At 35.5% G+C, this 17,710-nt stretch overlaps 2 protein-coding genes across 8 annotated transcripts in view; one reads left to right on the top strand and one right to left on the bottom strand.

Annotated features, from left to right (window-relative positions):
- Window positions 1–265: 265 nt before the first annotated feature.
- NUDT13 (nudix hydrolase 13) lies at window positions 266–14,702 on the top strand. 2 transcript variants are annotated; one of them, XM_006915524.3, is made up of 9 exons: window positions 271–420; window positions 5,489–5,580; window positions 8,138–8,277; window positions 9,491–9,625; window positions 10,459–10,565; window positions 11,357–11,482; window positions 11,623–11,734; window positions 12,405–12,559; window positions 13,584–14,702. In XM_006915524.3, the coding sequence occupies exons 2-9, from the start codon at window positions 5,498–5,500 to the stop codon at window positions 13,782–13,784; spliced, it is 1,059 nt and encodes a 352-aa protein (XP_006915586.1). In that variant the 5' UTR covers window positions 271–420; window positions 5,489–5,497; the 3' UTR covers window positions 13,785–14,702. The 2 variants fall into 2 exon arrangements, with proteins under 2 accessions (XP_024905103.1, XP_006915586.1); XM_025049335.1 differs by lacking the exon at window positions 8,138–8,277 and having other exon boundaries at window positions 266–420.
- Window positions 12,762–17,710, bottom strand: part of ECD (ecdysoneless cell cycle regulator) — a 31,802-nt gene continuing 26,853 nt past the window's right edge. For 4 of the 6 annotated variants that reach the window (XM_006915522.3, XM_006915523.3, XM_025049330.1 and 1 more), the window contains exon 14: window positions 16,077–16,383. In XM_006915522.3, coding sequence (XP_006915584.1) covers window positions 16,153–16,383 — 231 coding nt within the window. In that variant the 3' untranslated portion in view covers window positions 16,077–16,152. Of the gene's footprint in view, window positions 13,650–16,076; window positions 16,384–16,775; window positions 17,340–17,710 lie in introns of those variants that run through there. The other 2 variants (XM_015592201.2, XM_025049331.1) reach the window with 2 other exon arrangements.

Here is a 17,710-nt window from a genome sequence, read left to right as displayed (position 1 = left end):
AAAAAATGGATCTAAAGCTACTCTGCCTTCTCCAGAGACACAATAGTTCTTCTGGTAATGGATTCAGAAGATCTTTGAAGATCATGCTTCTGACAATCATGGTTAATTTTGCAGTTGGAGGACATAGCAGCATGCCTAGAGATTGAACTATAATTCCCAGAGTACTTCTCTAAGAGGATTCTGGGAAGTGTGGCAGAAGCATGCTTTTGACAATTGTGGTTAACTTTAAAGGGCCTGGTAGATGACATAAAGTTTAAACTACATTTCCCAGAGTGCATCTCTGGGAAGATTCTGGGAAGTGTGGCATTAGCAGCAATGGTCCCTCGGAGGAAGGAAGGCCCAACTTCCCAGGGAAGTTTGAAGTTTTCTGGTTTCTGCTGATTATTGAGGCTTGTGACAGCACTCCCAACAGAATTCAGAGTGAGTACAGCAGGACAGAAACCTGTTCAGGTTCTAAGTGCAGGAGTGTTTTGCAGGGACGCATAATCAGAACTTAAAAAAAACCCAACTCTGTTACAGCATTTTGCGATTTTAGCTTTGTCCCCCTTCCTTCTTGCAGAAACCAAAGAATGGCCACAGTTTTGCATCATAACTTGTGGAACTATCTTATTAACTACAGCTAATAATTTTCTGATACTTTTTGAAGAGTCATTTAAAAACGGAATTTGCTAACTTCTCGGCATTGTGTCTGAATTATTTTTTAATTAAGAGAGGAAAAATTAGTTTTTAGAAAGTAAACCATAAAGCTGGTCAGTGAGACCTTCAAACCTATATCCCAATGGTCCCTCAGTTTTGCGTATTTCCCATCCCATTCTGCTCCACAGTAATGAAAAGACTCTGAAAAGGGCTCTCTCAAACACTATCGAAGCTGGCCTCTTGGTGAAAGTAACCGCAGGGATTCAAGATGGGCCTTTTTGCCATGCTGTAGTGCTTTATAAATTAATCTTTCTTCTATTAAGATGAACAGGATGAGAAATGTGTGAATCATTCATTACGGGGGGTTGAGAGAAATTGTTAATCATAAAGGACTTGCCTCATCATTTAATAGTTTTCAGTAAAAATAACATTACCTTTCATCTCTATCAGTCATTGTACTTTTTAAAAACATAAATAATAAATGAATGTTGCAAAATACTTTCCCATGTATTTCTTATCAAAACATAAGCTTTGGAGCCAGATATCCCTGGGTTTGACTCTGTTGCTCCCTATATTGTGACCTCAGATTGATTAACTTCTCAAAGCTTTATCTTTCTGTAAAATGGGATAAATTCATTCATTCATTCATGCATGCATATTGTGTTTTACACTGTGATAGGGACTGTGCTAGACGCTGTAGATAGGAAAGATGCTATCCTAACCTTTAAGGATTTTACAGTCTAACAGATCTGAGAATTAGGTATTTAGATCCTGACATAGTTGTAATACTCTTTAGATCCATATTCTCTCTTTCCTTTCCTTATGAGAAGTGATACAGAAACTAAGTTCTGACAAGTTAGGTGACAGCCCCAGATCAAATTCAGTCAGTGGGAGAGACGAGAATAAAAGTACCTGAAGTCTCTCCAATGCTTACTTCTCTGACCCTTCCTTGCACTGTAAACAAAATAAAAGGCCTGCCTGAGCTTGTCATATTAAGTAAAATAATGGTGCTAGTATTTTCTGCCAGATTTACTTTATGAATAGCGAACTTTTATCCTCAGTGTGATATCAGGCATAAAATACAATAATAGTTGCCAATTCAAACAAAAAAAACTATTCTGTTTGTAATGTGGCATTTGAGTGGCTAGCTGAATGTGAGTATAGTAGCATGTTTTACTAGTTGTTTACCAGCATGTTTATGAAATCTGAACCTTTGGGCCAATACATTTTGAATAATGCATCATACTGAAGACCCCCCAAAGACTGAAAAATCACAAACCATTTCAGAAAAAAAGTAGCAGATTTCTCTAGTGCTGATTTCCTGCACTAGATTTCTAAATAGTATAGGGAAGTAAGAAATTATATTTTCATTCTAAAAGTAATCCCACACATCCTAATGACTTAAAAGAACCTCTTTTTTTGTACTGAGGTTCAATCTGAATGACTGCTTTAAAGAGAAAAGCAATAAATATAGCAGTTGGTTTGTATAATGCGTTGTGGTGATCACATTGTGGAGAATACTGTAAATGTACTATAATATTTTAAAAATTAGAATGGTCAAAAGTAGAGTAAAATTACAATAAGTCAGCAAGGGACAGCAGACATTTTACAAAAAGAACAAGGACTATTAAATCTGAAAATGCTTTCAATCTCTACAGTGATCAAAGAAATATAAAAGTTTTTTTTTAAACTAAATACTATGGTTTTGGTTTATAATCTTGTAAGTGCAGTAATGTGTGGAAAGAGCCATATGATTTTAAAATAAATTTTGTCCTGACAATTCTACTTTGGGGAACTCATCTTAAAGAAGGAACTTGAAAATATCAGCACAGGTATTTAGGTGGTATTTTATTTCTGGTAAAATCAGAGCAAACTAAATGTCTAAAATCAAGAGAATGTTTAGCAAAATCAGGATGAGTCTGCTTGAATGTAATATTATGTACCCCCCAAAATTACAAAGATTCTATAAAAACAGAAAATTGCTTATAATATTTTTCATAAAAGCAAGCTGAAAAATTGTGTCCTCTGATTATAATTATGTAAAAGTTGTATCTGTAAAAAGACTAGGAAATACATACTAAATTATAAGATATATTTATGTGGTGATATTATGAGTATCCTCACAATTCTGTTTTCCAAATGTCCTGTAATGTAGTTAATTTTATAATTTAAATGATCTATTTGAGGAAAAATACAGTTAAAGCTGAATTTTAAGGAAATCATTTTCTCTTCTTTGACTTTAAAATAGTCTCTATATTGTTTTTATATAAGAGGTATATAAAAATATATAAGGGACTACTTAGAAAAGGAATTAGACTTACTCATTATTTACCAGGCTATGACTGTACCAATAAAGGTGCAATTCTCAGTTAAAATAAGTCTGAGTTTCCTCTTAATTACTGATATTTTTTCAAAGCTACATCAAGAAATTTACTATGTTTTCTACAAACTCTGAGACCATCCCATAGGTTGGCAGCTCAATGGGTGAGGTTAATTTAGTAGCAAAAACCAGGCCAAACATCGGGCAGCTAAGTGCAGTGGGCCACACAGGTTAGTTGGTAGTCATACCTATAACCAGATAGCCCTTACAGTTCTTAGGATTCAAGGAGCTCACCAAAGCAATTCCTTTGGCTCCCAGGAAATGTAACAAGGTGTTACTGGGAACAATGGCCTGGAAATAGCCTCATTGTACAATTAGTCCCAGGAACTACTATTATAGTTTATTTTATTGTAAAAGGAGTATGTATACATGGTTAAATTTTTTTTAAAGTGCAGAAATGTATAAACTAAAAATTACAGGTGCCTTTTTTAACCACTGTCTCTATCCCACTCTCCCAAATAGTCACTGTTAACAGTTTGGCATGTGTACTTCTAGTCACTTTAAAAATATAAATACCTATCTAATTTATATATTCTGGTGTGTGTGTGTGTGTGTGTGTGTGTGTGTGTGTGTGTGTGTTCACTATAAAAATATATATACCTCTCTATTATATATATTGTGGTGTGTGTGTGTGTGTGTGTGTGTGTGTGTGTGTGTGTGTGTGTATGTATATCTCCTTTTCTTTATAAATTAATTAGATCATGCTAAACCAACCAAATGTTACTTGCTTTTCTTATGTAATATATTCTGAATATCTTTCCCTCTTACTACATATATATTTTTCTACTGTTACTTATATTTATTTTTAACAGCTATGTATTATTCCCTTTTATCATAATTTTCAGTTAACATTCCTGTACATATCCTTTCCTTCTTAGGATAAATTCCCAGAAGTGGAATTTCTAGGTGAAAAGAAATGTTTATTTAACATTTTGATAGATGTTCCCAAATTGCCCTCCAAAAGTATTGTACTGATTTACGTTCTCAGAGCTGTATATGAGACATAAACATTGACTTTAAATACATTTCTTTCTGCCTATCACACAAGTCTTTGTGTTATTAAAATAGTGATTATACTTTTAATACCCTCCTGGAATGCTTTGTAACCCACGTATCACATATCGCCTTCCGTGAAAGTTGTTTATTTATTTTCTCTCTCCTGCTGGAGTCCCTTGTGGGCAGGATTTTCATCCTGTACATTTTTGTATTCCTTAAGGGCCCTTGAATAAAGTTAGTACTCAGTAAATACTTTTTTGAACGTCATTTGCTAAATATAATTTACCCTTGGCTAGGACAAAGGTAGCAAAAACTGTCCAAGGATTAGTCACTGGTGTTTCAAAATTATGCAACCAAGAAGTAGGCCTAAACTTTAGATGTTCCTCAGTGTTTTAGTATCAAAGCTTGGTATCCTTGGGCTCAGTTAAAAGGGTGGTTAGTTATTTAACTGTATTGATTTTTTTTTGTTTCAGTAGAACCTCTTGACTTTTTTATTAATATGAAATATAATTTTCATAGGAAATAAAATATTGATATATAATTTAAAAGGAATCTGTCTGCACAATGTATTCTTAAGATAGAGCAATTTTTTCCTCTCACAATGAGATGCAAAAAATAGAAAATATCTTAGATCCATGTAGATTTACAGAGCTACCTTTTGAAATATTTTCCGAATAGCCATGATTTTATATTTTTCTTATCTACAAGATTCCTCCTACTTCACATTCAGAAGGACTTTGGTTTCATGTATTCTGAGAAACTTGGCTGCATTACTCTGGAGATACTCCCAGGCTTACTTGGTCTGTTAGAGTAATGCTAGCTGCTGTAACAAACTTTGAAATTTCAGTGGCTTCATATGGTAGAAGTTTCTCACTCACAAATTATCTTTGGTTGGCGGGTAGCATTTCTACATGTAATGGTTTAAGGATCCGGGCTTCTCCATCTAACGGCTCTGCCATTCCAGAGTCTTCCAAGCAGAAGGGGAAAAGAGGATGGAAAATGTTTATCCACTTCTTAACTGCTTCAACCTAGAAGAGGTACACATCACTCCACTTACATTCCATTGCTAAGATTTAGTTTTGGCCCTACTTAGACACAAAGGAAGAGAGAAATGTAGGTCTTGGCTTGGCAACTACCTCCCAGCAACAATTCCACAAAATGGAAGGACAAACACATATTTCTTGGGGATCGTTAGCTGATTCTCAAAACACATTAAGTAGGCAGAGCAGCTTTTAATTTTGTAGATTAGGAAAGAAAAGTTAAATTCCCACTGCTGGTTAGTGGAAGAAATTGAAAAGTTAAAATCCCACTGCTGGTTAGTGGAAGAAATACAATTTAGAAGCCAGATCATCTGATTCCCATTCAATTTGTCTTTCCTTAAAAGTAATCTTTTTCTGGCTTAAAGGATAACTCTCTTGGTGATTCATTACTTTAAATTGGCTACTATAATTTATTTTAACTCCTTTTTCTTCTAAGGAACTGAGAATGTCTCTGTATTGTGGAATTGCTTGCAGGAGAAAATCTTTTTGGTGCTATAGGCTGCTGTCAACCTACGTCACTAAGACCCGGTGAGTTTTAACCAAACTGAACTCTGATTATTCTATCTTTGGCCCATTAAATTATAAAAATCTCAAAATCCTATATTGAGGATTAAGGTTGTATGATTACATATAAGGATATTCATTGAATATTATAATTGGAAAAATTCTAAACAAACTAAATCTCCAATATCTAAAATATCTGACATACTTAAATATAATTTCTATGAAGATAGGAACTTTATTTTTTGCACTATGGTACTCTTAGTGCAAAAAACAGTACCTGGACATAGTAGGCGCCAAAGTATTGTTAATAAAGGACTTCTTTGTCTCAGTCTGGGCATATTTGAAATATGTGAATTTGAAATCACACAGTTTTGGGGTTTATATTTGTACTATCTATATGGTATGGCCCCAAAACCCCCTACCTAAGAAAATAATTTAAGTAGTAGTCCTAGACTTATAATACTCCTGGGGCCCCTTGGAGAAGCAAATGTAAAACTCCTCTGGAGGGATACATTCACAACTAGGGCTTCCCATGTGGAAAGCTCTGCCAAACATGAGTGCCTAGTTCAAAATTTAAAGGCACATAAGTGTATAATCTAATATGAGAAAGAGCGAGAACACAACACAATTGCAGTACTTGTTTTAGATATTGTTGGGCATTTAGGTTATTTGCAGTTCTTGGGCTGAGACTCTGAGAATAATAACAGAATTATTAGTCTAAAAGATGAGTATGTTGAAATGATTAAATATATTTAAAAATGAATCAAAATCATGAGAAACGAATAAAATTCTATCGATAAGAAATATGGTGTGAAAAAATGTTAATCTGTTTAAGAAAAAAAGGCTACAAATTAGTAGATATGATTCTGAGTAGACCTATAAATGTATAGATGCATAATACTGATAGTTTGGAGAATTCCAAGGTGTAAACAGTGATCATCTCTGAGCTGTGAGATTCTTGGTTTTCCTTTTTTGAAAAATTGATTGCTGTATTTTCTGATTTTTATAGACTTATTTTTTACTTTTATAATAATAAAAAAAAAGTTTAAGTTTGATCTTAGTTTTATGGTTTCCATGCTATTACAACTAAAGGGGAAAGTGAATTTTTTAAAAATGTGTTTCTGATCAAGAAGAATATAAGAAACTGTTTGGATCTCAGTTCCAGTTCCAGAGAGTCCCCAAGTTTAAGACCTTAACCTGGGTGTTTTGCTTTTTAGGGTCATTAGGGCAAAGTACAGGTTGTACCACTCTTTTCGTTCTTTTACGAAGGCAACTGTGTTTGTTCTATTGTTTATTTTTGGTAGCTTCTGAGTGGCACATGTCTCTCCTTTGACATACACTGAGTCTTTGCCCCAGGAGGCTGTAGTCACTCATAAGTTTAAAAATATCACAAGTATGAATATGTCAGGTTTCTTTTGTCTTGTGTTTATAAAGAGATCATTGTAACCCCTTTCATCACAGTCAAAAATAGGTTCCTAAAGATGCTGCTATGGTGTATTTATTATTTTGCTTTGTAATATTATGTTGTTAGTTCTACCTACTGGTGTTACAAAAAAAGCTCGCTAGTCCTACAGAAAATATCTGTAAACTGTGTTTCCTATCTAAGTGACAAAATATGCCATATACCCAAGAGTGTTTCAAGGCTTTCAACAGGCAAAAACGGTTATCCCTAAGGCCCCAGAAGGAGAATCCACAGCCAGTCCCCACTGAATCATGTGGACCCTGACCTGATTCCCAAGGCTCTTGAAATGATAGACTTAGGCCATCCTTAATGAAAGTACCAGGAAAGCCTATAATCTGCCCCAGTACTATTTCTTTTAGATAAGCTAATTATATAATGTTCTCTTTTCTACATTTTTATTTTGGCTACTGAAAATATTACTTATTAAATCATGGCTTCAAGTAATGCCTTCACTTTCTCATCAGTGGTCCCTTTGGTAAGGATGAGGAGCAAATGGTGTCCACCTGGGGGACTAGATGTTTGAAACAAGGGTAGATTGAAGATAAAATTTGCTCTTTATATTCCCTAGATTGAATGAGAGTTACTGAAGATATAGTTTGCTCTTTGTCAGCAGTAATGAAATCTGCTCCCATCTCTGGGTATTCTGTGGTTGATGTTTCATCACTGTACTTGTTTTCCTTTCAATCCACTGCACGTAAATTCTTGCCTCACAGTGTAATGTTGGCAAAGTACCTTGAGGTTCAATTGAGTAAATATTTATTACCCTTAAGGTTCAATTCAATAAATATTTATGGAATTGAGCCATTCAATATGCCAATTACTGGAGATACAGAACTAAGGCAGACCCTGCCCTTAAGGAGATCATAGTCTTTCAGAGGACACAGACAAATGAAGATAGTACATGTGCACCCACAGAAGTATTGGCAAGGTATACTGTAGGACAAAGGAGAGAATGATTGCCTGTAGCCACCTCAAATCCTTTATAGAGCAATTTAGGAAATAATTAAATAAAAGGAAATAACTGTGAGAGGAGAGGGATGCAGGAACAGAATTCTCAAAGATGAATGTTATACAAATAACTAAATATGGTTTTGTAATGTTTTATTTCCCAAAATACAGATATTTATTTGAACTGAAGGAAGATGATGATGCATGTAAGAAAGCCCAGCAGACAGGAGCATTTTACCTCTTTCATAGCCTGGCTCCTTTGCTTCAGAAATCAGAACATCAATATCTGCCCCCCCAGCATAGCCTATTAGGTAAGTCCAAAGTGGACCAGTAGAGTAGACCAGCCTGTGGCCACTTAGCAGAATTCAGTCCATATTGAATCTCTGAGAAGGATCCTCCAACTTTAGAGTCCAGATTTTTCAAACTGCTTCTGCAGATTATTTAGTGTATAAATCTAACATTGTTTGGTGATGGTATGAACCACTACTGCTTTAAACCAGGGGTGGGCAAAACTGCTGTCCAAATTGGAACTTGCTGTGTTCTGTAAATAAATTTTTATTGGAACACAGCCACACTCATTCATTTACAGATTGTCTATAGCTGCTTTTACTATAATGGCAGAGCAGAGTAGTTGTGACAGAGCCTATATGGCTCAAAAGCCTAAAAGATTTTGCCAACCCTGGCCTTAGTCCAGTGATTTCCAGCCTCTGTGGAGTCGAACACTGTTAAACTGGCCAAGATGTACATCATGATTTCATTTCTTCTAGAAAGGTCAAAATTAAAAGGGAATTAAAACTAATTTGACTCAAGAACTCTTTTAGGGTAAATAACTAGAGATACCTAAGCCATTGGGATTTGGCTTTCAAGATTCTAACCTTAGTTTTATGTGATGTCACTATACACTGATTTCTAAATACATTGACAATGAATTTCTTCCGTGAGTCAGATATTGGATAAGTGGTTTCTGGCAGTGCAGAATATAAGCATGCCCACAGTAGGCACTAAACATTTTGAGATTTAGCAATGTTATGTTGTATTATGAGCAAATAAATGTAAGTCTTTCATGCACAGGAGGATAGGTTTTCACTCTATATAGCACTTGTTTTATATAGATTGGGATCTCACTCAGATGAATATTCTACTTTGCCCCCCAAAACAGCATAATCTGGAGACTAAATTATAGTACTGATTTGGTCTCTACCATTTTAATTGTGACACTTTTTCCCCCCAGTGCCATAATAAGTTAACTATCATGTATCTTTTGAACTAGTAATACAATCATAGAGTAATACAGTTTTACATAGAATTGCTTCTTTAAACTCCTCAGATTGCTGATGAGGAAATGGAGGCCTAGAGAGGTTAAGTGGTTAGACCAAGATTATGTAGCTAATTAGCTGCAGGGCAGTGACTGGAAGCCGGTATACCTACTTTAAGCGGAAGTAGATGATTTCCTATAAGTTTAATATAGATTTGGTGGTTTAATTAAAGCCCATGTTTTTCTCTGTTCTCATTTTCTGTTCTTAGAGTTGGAAAGGCTCCTGCGTAAGTTTGGACAGGACACACAAAGAGTAGAAGATTCTGTGCTGATTGGATGCTCTGAACAGCATGAAGCATGGTTTGCTCTGGATCTATGTCTAAATAGCTCCTCTTCCATAAATGGTACATAGCATTATTCCTAATGAGTACTTTCCAGTGGTTCTGACTTAAGGATTTCACATGATGGTAAAATTTCAAAGAAAAGTTTATGAATACAGAAAGGTTATCAACTTTCTAGTTTTTTTAAAGTTAGGACATAAAAAAAAATACTACCATCTAATATTATCATCACTTAAAAGAAAATAAAGGACATTTTAAAGTTTTCTTTCTAAGCTAGGTGGTGGGTACAAAGATGCTTATTGTATTATTCTCTGTACCCTTATACATTTTATCTGTCTTAACTATTTCATAAGAAACATTTTAAAATTCATGACATCATTCTTAGTTCTCTTATCAAACAAGTGAATAAACATTTTACCTTGGAGTAGCTCTGGGTCTTCAGACCTGCATTTGAGAACCAGTTTGCTATAGCCTCATGGCTCCTATTAGGCTTTTCTTCTCTTTCAGGACGTGGGTGCAAACTTAATGCTGGAATGAGGTTCGGATAGCTTAGAGGTGCCATTTCATCCCTTTTCCAGGGATAGTGTATGGCTAGTGCAAATTTTCTTATTGCCCTGAAGAGGATCTTGTGATACAGTACTATGCTGTAATGTTTCCCAAATTTGCCTGAAGAATCACCTGGTGCTTATTAAAAAATGATTTCTGGGCCTCACCCACCTGCTGTTCACAGTCTCCAGGTAGAGGCTTGGGAACTTATGTATTTTTTATTTTCCCTAGTTGAGTATTATTAGGTGATTTGGGAAACACTGTTCTAACAGGATATACTTGAGAGAGGTCCCAAAGCAAAGTTTGACATTTGTTTCATATCTTTTTTTTTTTTCCTTCTAATTTTCTAGCTTCCTTACAGAAACCTGAAATGGAGACGGAGCTCAAGGGATCTTTCATTGACTTGAGAAAGGCTCTCTTTTGGCTGAATGTGAAGGATGCTTCCTTGCTATCCACGGTAGATTCTGATTTCTCAGTTTTGTAGGAAATTTAGTAAAGCAGTACATAAGGGCAAATACATGCATGCATAACAAGGGTAGAGCTACATCTGATTTCTTCTTTGGCAGACTAAAGTCCTTCCTACAAACCTTGGCAGAACGACAATGTGCTGTAGGGAGATTGCTTGTTCTTTCTTTTGCCCTTGTTTTTGACTGGATCGCTGTCAGGACCTTTTTCTCCTAAGGAAATGGCAATGAGATCTATCAGCTTTATAAGTATTTTTAATGACCCATAGCAGGACATATACAGCATCGTATTTTTCTTATGAAAAATTATTTTTTATTGCTTTAATGACTCGTCCTCACAGCCTTACATTTCACTTGCTAAATTGCTTTCGATTGTCTACTTAAAGAAATATCTCTAAACATTTTTTATTTGCAAAAAAAATATATCCAGCTTTATTGGGGAGGAATACATGTTGGGGTGTTCAACTATATTGGAAATGTTTTCTTTTTAAGCTGGGTATTAAGTATATAGGTGTTAATACTTTACATATTATATATATATTTCAAATAATTTGTAATAAATTTAAAAATATGCTTTCTTTTATTCATATGTCAGGTGCTGGAGGAATATGTTCAGATAGTTTCCTTATTTGGATGTTTAAACAATTAATAACCATTTAAAGTAGATGAGCTGGAAAGGAATTAGCATTTCCTTTTGAGTTTCTCTAAATACTAGGTCCAGCACTCTTATAGATGAGCCCTACATTCTCTCCAAATGAAACCATGCCCATCCTTGTATTTCTAGGCTCAGGCGCTCCTCCGTTGGCATGATGCTCATCAGTTCTGCAGCAGAAGTGGGCAGCCCACCAAGAAGAACATGGCAGGCAGCAAGCGTGTGTGCCCTTCCAATAAGATCATCTATTATCCACAGGTAAGTATTGCTTTAAAAGGACAGTAATCCAAGAAAGATGGAAGCCTGTAATTAAAAGGCTTTCCTTAATTATTCATTCCTTCATCCCATTAACAGACCCCCAAAGCCCTAGCGTCTAAGTTTCCATCCCCTTTTCCTAGATGGCTCCTGTGGTGATCACTCTGGTGTCAGATGGGACTCGATGCCTGCTTGCCCGCCAGAGTTCCTTTCCCAAGGGAATGTATTCTGCCTTGGCAGGTTTTTGTGATATAGGTAAGGAGTTTAAGGCATGTACAGATGACACTGGAAGACACAAAAGCTTATCAACGGTAGTTATTTGTCTTGGAGTCTCAAGCACATTCTTCCGTCCCGACAAGAAAATGGCATTATAATTTTCCAATATTTTACAGGAAAACTTTCAAACATACGGCATAGTTGAAAGAACTATACAGTGAAAACCTATACACTCAGTACCTAGATTCTGTAATTTTTTTACATTTACTTTATCACATACCTATCTATCCATTCCTCAGTCTTTTTTGATGCGCAGATTGCAGAAGTTAGTATATTTCTCCCTAAATTGTTCAGCATGCATAATATTAACTAGAATTTAATATTTACTTAAAGGGTTTTTTTCCTATTTATTGGGGTAAAATTTGCAAATGGTGAAATGTGGCATTAGAATTTTATTAAAGCTGAGAGCAGCAGTAACCTCTCCACTGACACTCTTTATTTTGCATTATAACTGACTTTGTAGGTTTAAGAACTATAGTTCAGCACCCAACTCCAGACTTGATTCCTACTGTTGTAGACTCAGAGATTTAGGGCTCCCCCAAGTATTTCATTGACACTTTGGAGCCAGTTCTGTGCTTCTTTCACAAATGGGCATCTGTATCACCCTTCCTACTACAGGGCTGTCCTGAATTAATCTAAGTGCTTGTAGGTGAAAGTCTGGAAGAGGCTGTCCGACGAGAAGTTGCAGAAGAGGTGGGATTGGAGATAGAAAGACTGAAATTCTCTGCATCCCAGCATTGGCCTTTTCCCAATAGCTCCCTCATGATTGCTTGTCATGCAACTGTGAAACCAGGGCAAACAGAGGTAAGTTCTGATGCTTCTCTTATGCTTTGATATTTCCTTTGCCTCATCCAAGCTTGTCAGTAGGTGCTTATTAAGCCCCTGTCTGGTACAGCATTGTCTAGATTATAAAAGGATGTATAAACTATGATTTAAACCCTTAAGGAATTTGCAATCTCATAAAGGAAACAAATAATCACCATAAAAACTGGGAGTGCCAACATGATCACCATTCATCCTTCATATATTTCAGTCATGAGAATTTATCTTTCATCATCAGGACTTAACAGAGCATCTTGTGTAGAGTACGCACACAATAAATATATTAAATTTAATCATTGATTTCAGGATTAAACTTACTGCTCAAGTCAGTTAGGATGTTGTGGATTAGTAATTATGCTTAATAATTATGAATTATATAATAATTACAGGAACTTCTGCTTGAAAGGGACTTGGATATTGTATTATCTAACCTCATCTTCCTCGTCTGTAGCATCCCTGACAGATGATGTGGTCTCTATCTGCCAGTCTGTCTATTGTGTGTTTTGGTTTCTACTGAATGAGTATCTAATCTGTCTCAGCTTCCCAGTTTGTATTACTTTGCTTCTTACAAAGCAGTTACTATAATTTTATCATTAACTTTTATCCTTTGGAGTAACATTTGTATGTTCTTTTTAAATTGAAAGTTATACAACCAATAGAGGCACAAAGAAAAACAAGTATTATTCATTATTTACCCCTCAATTTTAACCACTCTTAATATTTGTAGTATTTGTTAAGTAATACTTAATAAAATAGTATTTGCACTTCCAGAATTTTTTAAATGGGGTTTAAAACTATTTTAAAAATTTATATACTTAACTCTCATCTCTTAATTATGCCGCTTTTGTTTCTGGACAACATATAGAACTGATTATCTCCCAATACTGTGGATCCTGGGTATTATCTTCTAAAATTGTTCAGTTCTGGAGCCATTTTCTCACCTTTGGCCATAGTATCTAAATTTTGTAGTTCCTAACCTTACATTCTGTTTTTCCTTTTCTTTCAGATCCAGGTGAACGTGAGAGAACTAGAAGCAGCTGCCTGGTTCAGTCATGATGAGGTGATCACAGCCCTGAAGAGAAATGATCCATATACTCAGCAACAGAATGAGGCTTTCCCATTCTGGGTGCCCCCCAAGTTAGCCATCGCCAACCAACTGATTAGAGAGTGGGTGGAAAAATCGACCTATTCTTCTCTGCCTGCTTAGCTCAGATCAGGCCATATAGATTCCCTTCTCAGTATCCTGAAGAGGCATATCAGAAATCAGTTGATAACGGGGAAGTGACAAAAGGCCATCTCCAGGCTAACCTCATAATAAGGCAGAAGATAAGCCTACAGCAAACCTCAAGAAGCAGTGTTAAGAAGTTCCTACTCATAGACAATCAAAAGTGCCAGTGTGAGAAGAAAAACTGATGAGATGACAACTGTCAAAATCAGAAGAAAAGCTGAATTGTTAATTTGGATGTAGGCCCTTGTTCACCCATTTTCTTCTAGGCCTTGGAAGCAAACATATTTTGGCATATGGCTTGTTAATAGCGTGTTTATAATAAACTACCAAACTGTGCCTGGTATAGTTTGGTTAAAACTTTTATCTTAGTATTGAAAATATATATAGCAAATCTCAACTCACTGAGTTACTTTTTATTCTCGCAGAATTAAGAAAAATAGCATGACATAACATTTTTGAATTCATGTACAGGTAATTAAGTTGTACCTGGTAGTTAAATAAAAGTCATATTTCTTTAAGTCATCTGAAGGGATGAGGAAAGTGGGAGCTAAGGTCTTCCTCAGAGTACTCTGTAATGAGATGCAATGGTGTTCTATTGAGGTAATTGCATCCCAGTGGGGCCCAAGATGTAAGTCTTTTTTTGCTGTTACTTACTCAATTTGTAACCCAAAGAAAAGATTATCACTTTGCCATTCCTGTTTTCCTAGATATAAAATGGTTGCTGCTATCTGCACATCAGTAAGTGCTGTAACTTCAACTAAGAGATTAGTGAGGATGAACCATTTCTTGAGTTTTAGGTGATAAACTAAATTTAGGATTTCTCATCATTCATAGATGCCATTCTATACCTCGTCACAGGGAAGACAAGGAAGAAATAAAATAAATTTGTATACCTTTGTTCAGATGTATTTTTCTGTCTTATGAAGTAAGGAAATTGCAGAAAGTGAGAATTTGAAGGAGGGAAGGGAGAAAAAGAATCTATTAGTGTGACAAATGTTTAAGTCTAGGTTCCAAGTCTGTGGAACAACTGAAGCAATGTGCAGAAGAAATACTGTTAGAGGTCAGTTTGAAAAGAGGAATGGCCGAGGAAAGAGTTGTATCCTCGGGTGATTTTAGGAACTAACTTGTGATTAAAGACACAAGTGCCAGAGACCCTAAGATTACTCACATATCAAGGTCCCATTAGACTAAGAAAAAGAGATTCTAGAACTAAAAAAGTTGAAGCACCGAATTTCCTTTTGATTCCAAAAGGTCATTGTTCTCACTATTGCCAGTAAACCATCATTGCTTTGAGGGATGTCAAAGTGCCTTCATTAGGAAATGTTGAGGGATATGTGATGGGACTTGATTGTCATGTTACACTGGCAGTTTGCCCTGACCTGAGCTGAACCCAGCATGTAGAAGGGAAAAGCACTCTCGAAAGAGAAGTCCTGAGATTTCTTCATATCTTGCAGTTAGAAGAAAACAGTTCAGGGTCCATGTGTATTACTGTCTCCCAATCTTTTCTATCTCTATGTGGGTGTGTTTGTGAGTACATGTGTACACATCTCCAATCTGAAAATACAGATAGAAAGGGGAGTGTGCGGGATTCCTGGTTATGAGTTTCTCCAATTTACCGTGGACTAACTGTTTGCTTTTGGATTAATGTGTTGTTTTGGAAAAGAAAAGATGAGAGTGGCTAATAGGAGGAGCTACAACATTGAACTTTGTTTCCCAGCAGTGAGTGGGAAGAAGGCTTTGCTTTTTAGAACTGCAAGGCTATCTGAAAGTTGAGGCAAAAGAGGACAGGATTGGGGTAATGAAAATGGCAGATAAATAAAAGAAACATTGGTACATGGCTTACCTGGCTACAGAATATTTATGTGGCAATGAATTATGAAGGTGCTAAAAATAAAAAGAAGCCACTGGGTCCATGAAGTAGAATAGTAAAAACAGGTAAAGTGTGAAAACAAATGTATTTGTCACTAGAGTAAGCCTGGCTCAAGGTCATTCCTGGTAACTGGAATAAAAAAGCAACTCATTCATTCCTTATTTTTGACTACCTTCTTTTTCTCTACCCAACATTTAATCCTCAATTAAAAAAAAACCTTAATGCTCCAAACATAGAGTGTGTAAATCTCATTTTGGGAGCTTGATCCTCTCTTGCTGACTTCAAATCCTTGTATGTACCCCTTGGAGATCACAAAGATTTTTGCAGAAAGGGCAGCATTTGCATGTCATAGAGAAAGCAATCTGTGAAACTTGTAACGAAGAAACATTTTTACTAATGAGTACTCTAAATCAGAAATGAGCACAATCAGACTCAATATTTATTTAAGAACGAGAAAAGGGAGGCCAGGTTTGCTGATTAACCTTTAGCTGGCTTACTTGCGGGTCTGTGATCGGTGTTGTCAGGCAGCTGCACTCCCATGCTTTGTAAAAGATTGGAAGCAGGTCCTGCCAGTCCAGCTTGGGAACTATATGATTCCAATATATTTGAAACCAGGTTCAGGTCTACATCTACTGGTGTCATGACAGATCCTCCTGCACCAGAATCTTCCTCATCTGAATTGCTATTGGTAGTCTGGGATAGAGGTTCCTTATTCATTTAGGGAAAAAGAAAATCGTGGGATAATATGCCATTAGGTTGGATAGTAGTTACAATAAAAAACTAAGCAACAAGGTAAAACTGAGTTCCAAATTAAAAAGGAAATTTATCCTTGACAGAAAGTAAAATTGGAGTCTAATAAACTCTTTAACACACATAAAAATTCCAAAGATTATAATATACTTCTTTCTAGGCAACATTTCTACAAATTGAATGGATTTCTTCCCTATTGTGAAATAATAGCCCAAGGGAGATAATGAGGGTTAAGGAGGTAAACTTATAAAGAAATAAACTTTATACAGAAATAAACTTTAAAGAAATAAACATAAAAATGAACTTAAAAAAATAATCTAAATTATTCTCTAAATGAAAGAAGCTAAATTTCCTCCTCTTCTCCCCTATTGAAAAGACGTAAAGTAAAAACCTGAAGCTTTTGGGGGTTGAGTCACAAAGACTCTGAATTGTTACTTGAGCCTCTGATTTCATAGGTTTGGGAAAGGATCTGAAAGATTACAGCTTGATCTATAGAGCTTTATATTTTTGCTCCTAAAAGTGTGGTCCGTGGATCAGAAGCATGTCAGTCACTTAGGGGCTTGTTAGAAATATAAAATCTCAGGCCACACCCCAGATATACTTAACCAGTATATATATTTTTACAAGATCTTTAGGTGGTTCATACATTAAAATTTAAGAAACACTGCTTTAGATACATCTACTGTATGGTTTTGATTAGGTTTTGGTAATACTGGAAGTGACTACAGTTTTAAATGTGGTTTTACTGTTGTCTCTCTCGGTTCTCATGTTACGTCTATGACATGAGGTTTACTGGTTAATGGATACATTCACAGTGGATGGCTGAGATGAGATTTCAAACCCTAATCCATGAAACTTCAGAGTCCATTCTCCTTCCATAATTTGTCTAGCATTAGATAGTGCTGGTATAAAAACTAGGATTGAAAACATGAGTGAAAGATGAATTCTAAATTTGGCTCTAAATTAGAGAAACATAGAAAACAAACATTATTAAAACCTGAAAATTATTTAGATATTTAAGATCCTTTTTCTTTAAAAAAAAAATCGATATAAGCTGTTAGTAGTAGTATTCAACTACATACTAATTTCAATATATCACGTGACTTTTTATTTTAAATTCTAGTAGATGACATAGAATACATAATATAACTAAGCTTATGTTTAAGAAAAGTTAATAATCCTTCATCTTACCAGAGTTAGGAAAAATTAACATTCTTATTTATTTCAAATCAAAAAATCAAATTCATCACAAAAAAATTATCACGAATCAAAAAAAAAAAAAACT

The sequence above is a fragment of the Pteropus alecto genome, unplaced genomic scaffold (assembly GCF_000325575.1).
Source record: "Pteropus alecto unplaced genomic scaffold, ASM32557v1 scaffold155, whole genome shotgun sequence".
Lineage (NCBI taxonomy): Eukaryota > Metazoa > Chordata > Mammalia > Chiroptera > Pteropodidae > Pteropus > Pteropus alecto.
The sequence above is the reverse complement of the archived record's forward strand: the minus strand, read 5'-3'. Positions and strand labels throughout refer to the sequence as shown.

Bases quoted from the DNA above. Each gene is read 5' to 3' on its own strand.
- NUDT13 (XM_006915524.3), top strand. From the start codon at position 5,498: ATGTCTCTGTATTGTGGAATTGCTTGCAGGAGAAAATCTTTTTGGTGC. The intron at 8,278-9,490 runs GTAAGTCCAAAG...TTCTGTTCTTAG, and splicing joins CCCCCAGCATAGCCTATTAG to AGTTGGAAAGGCTCCTGCGT. The intron at 10,566-11,356 runs GTAGATTCTGAT...TTGTATTTCTAG, and splicing joins ATGCTTCCTTGCTATCCACG to GCTCAGGCGCTCCTCCGTTG.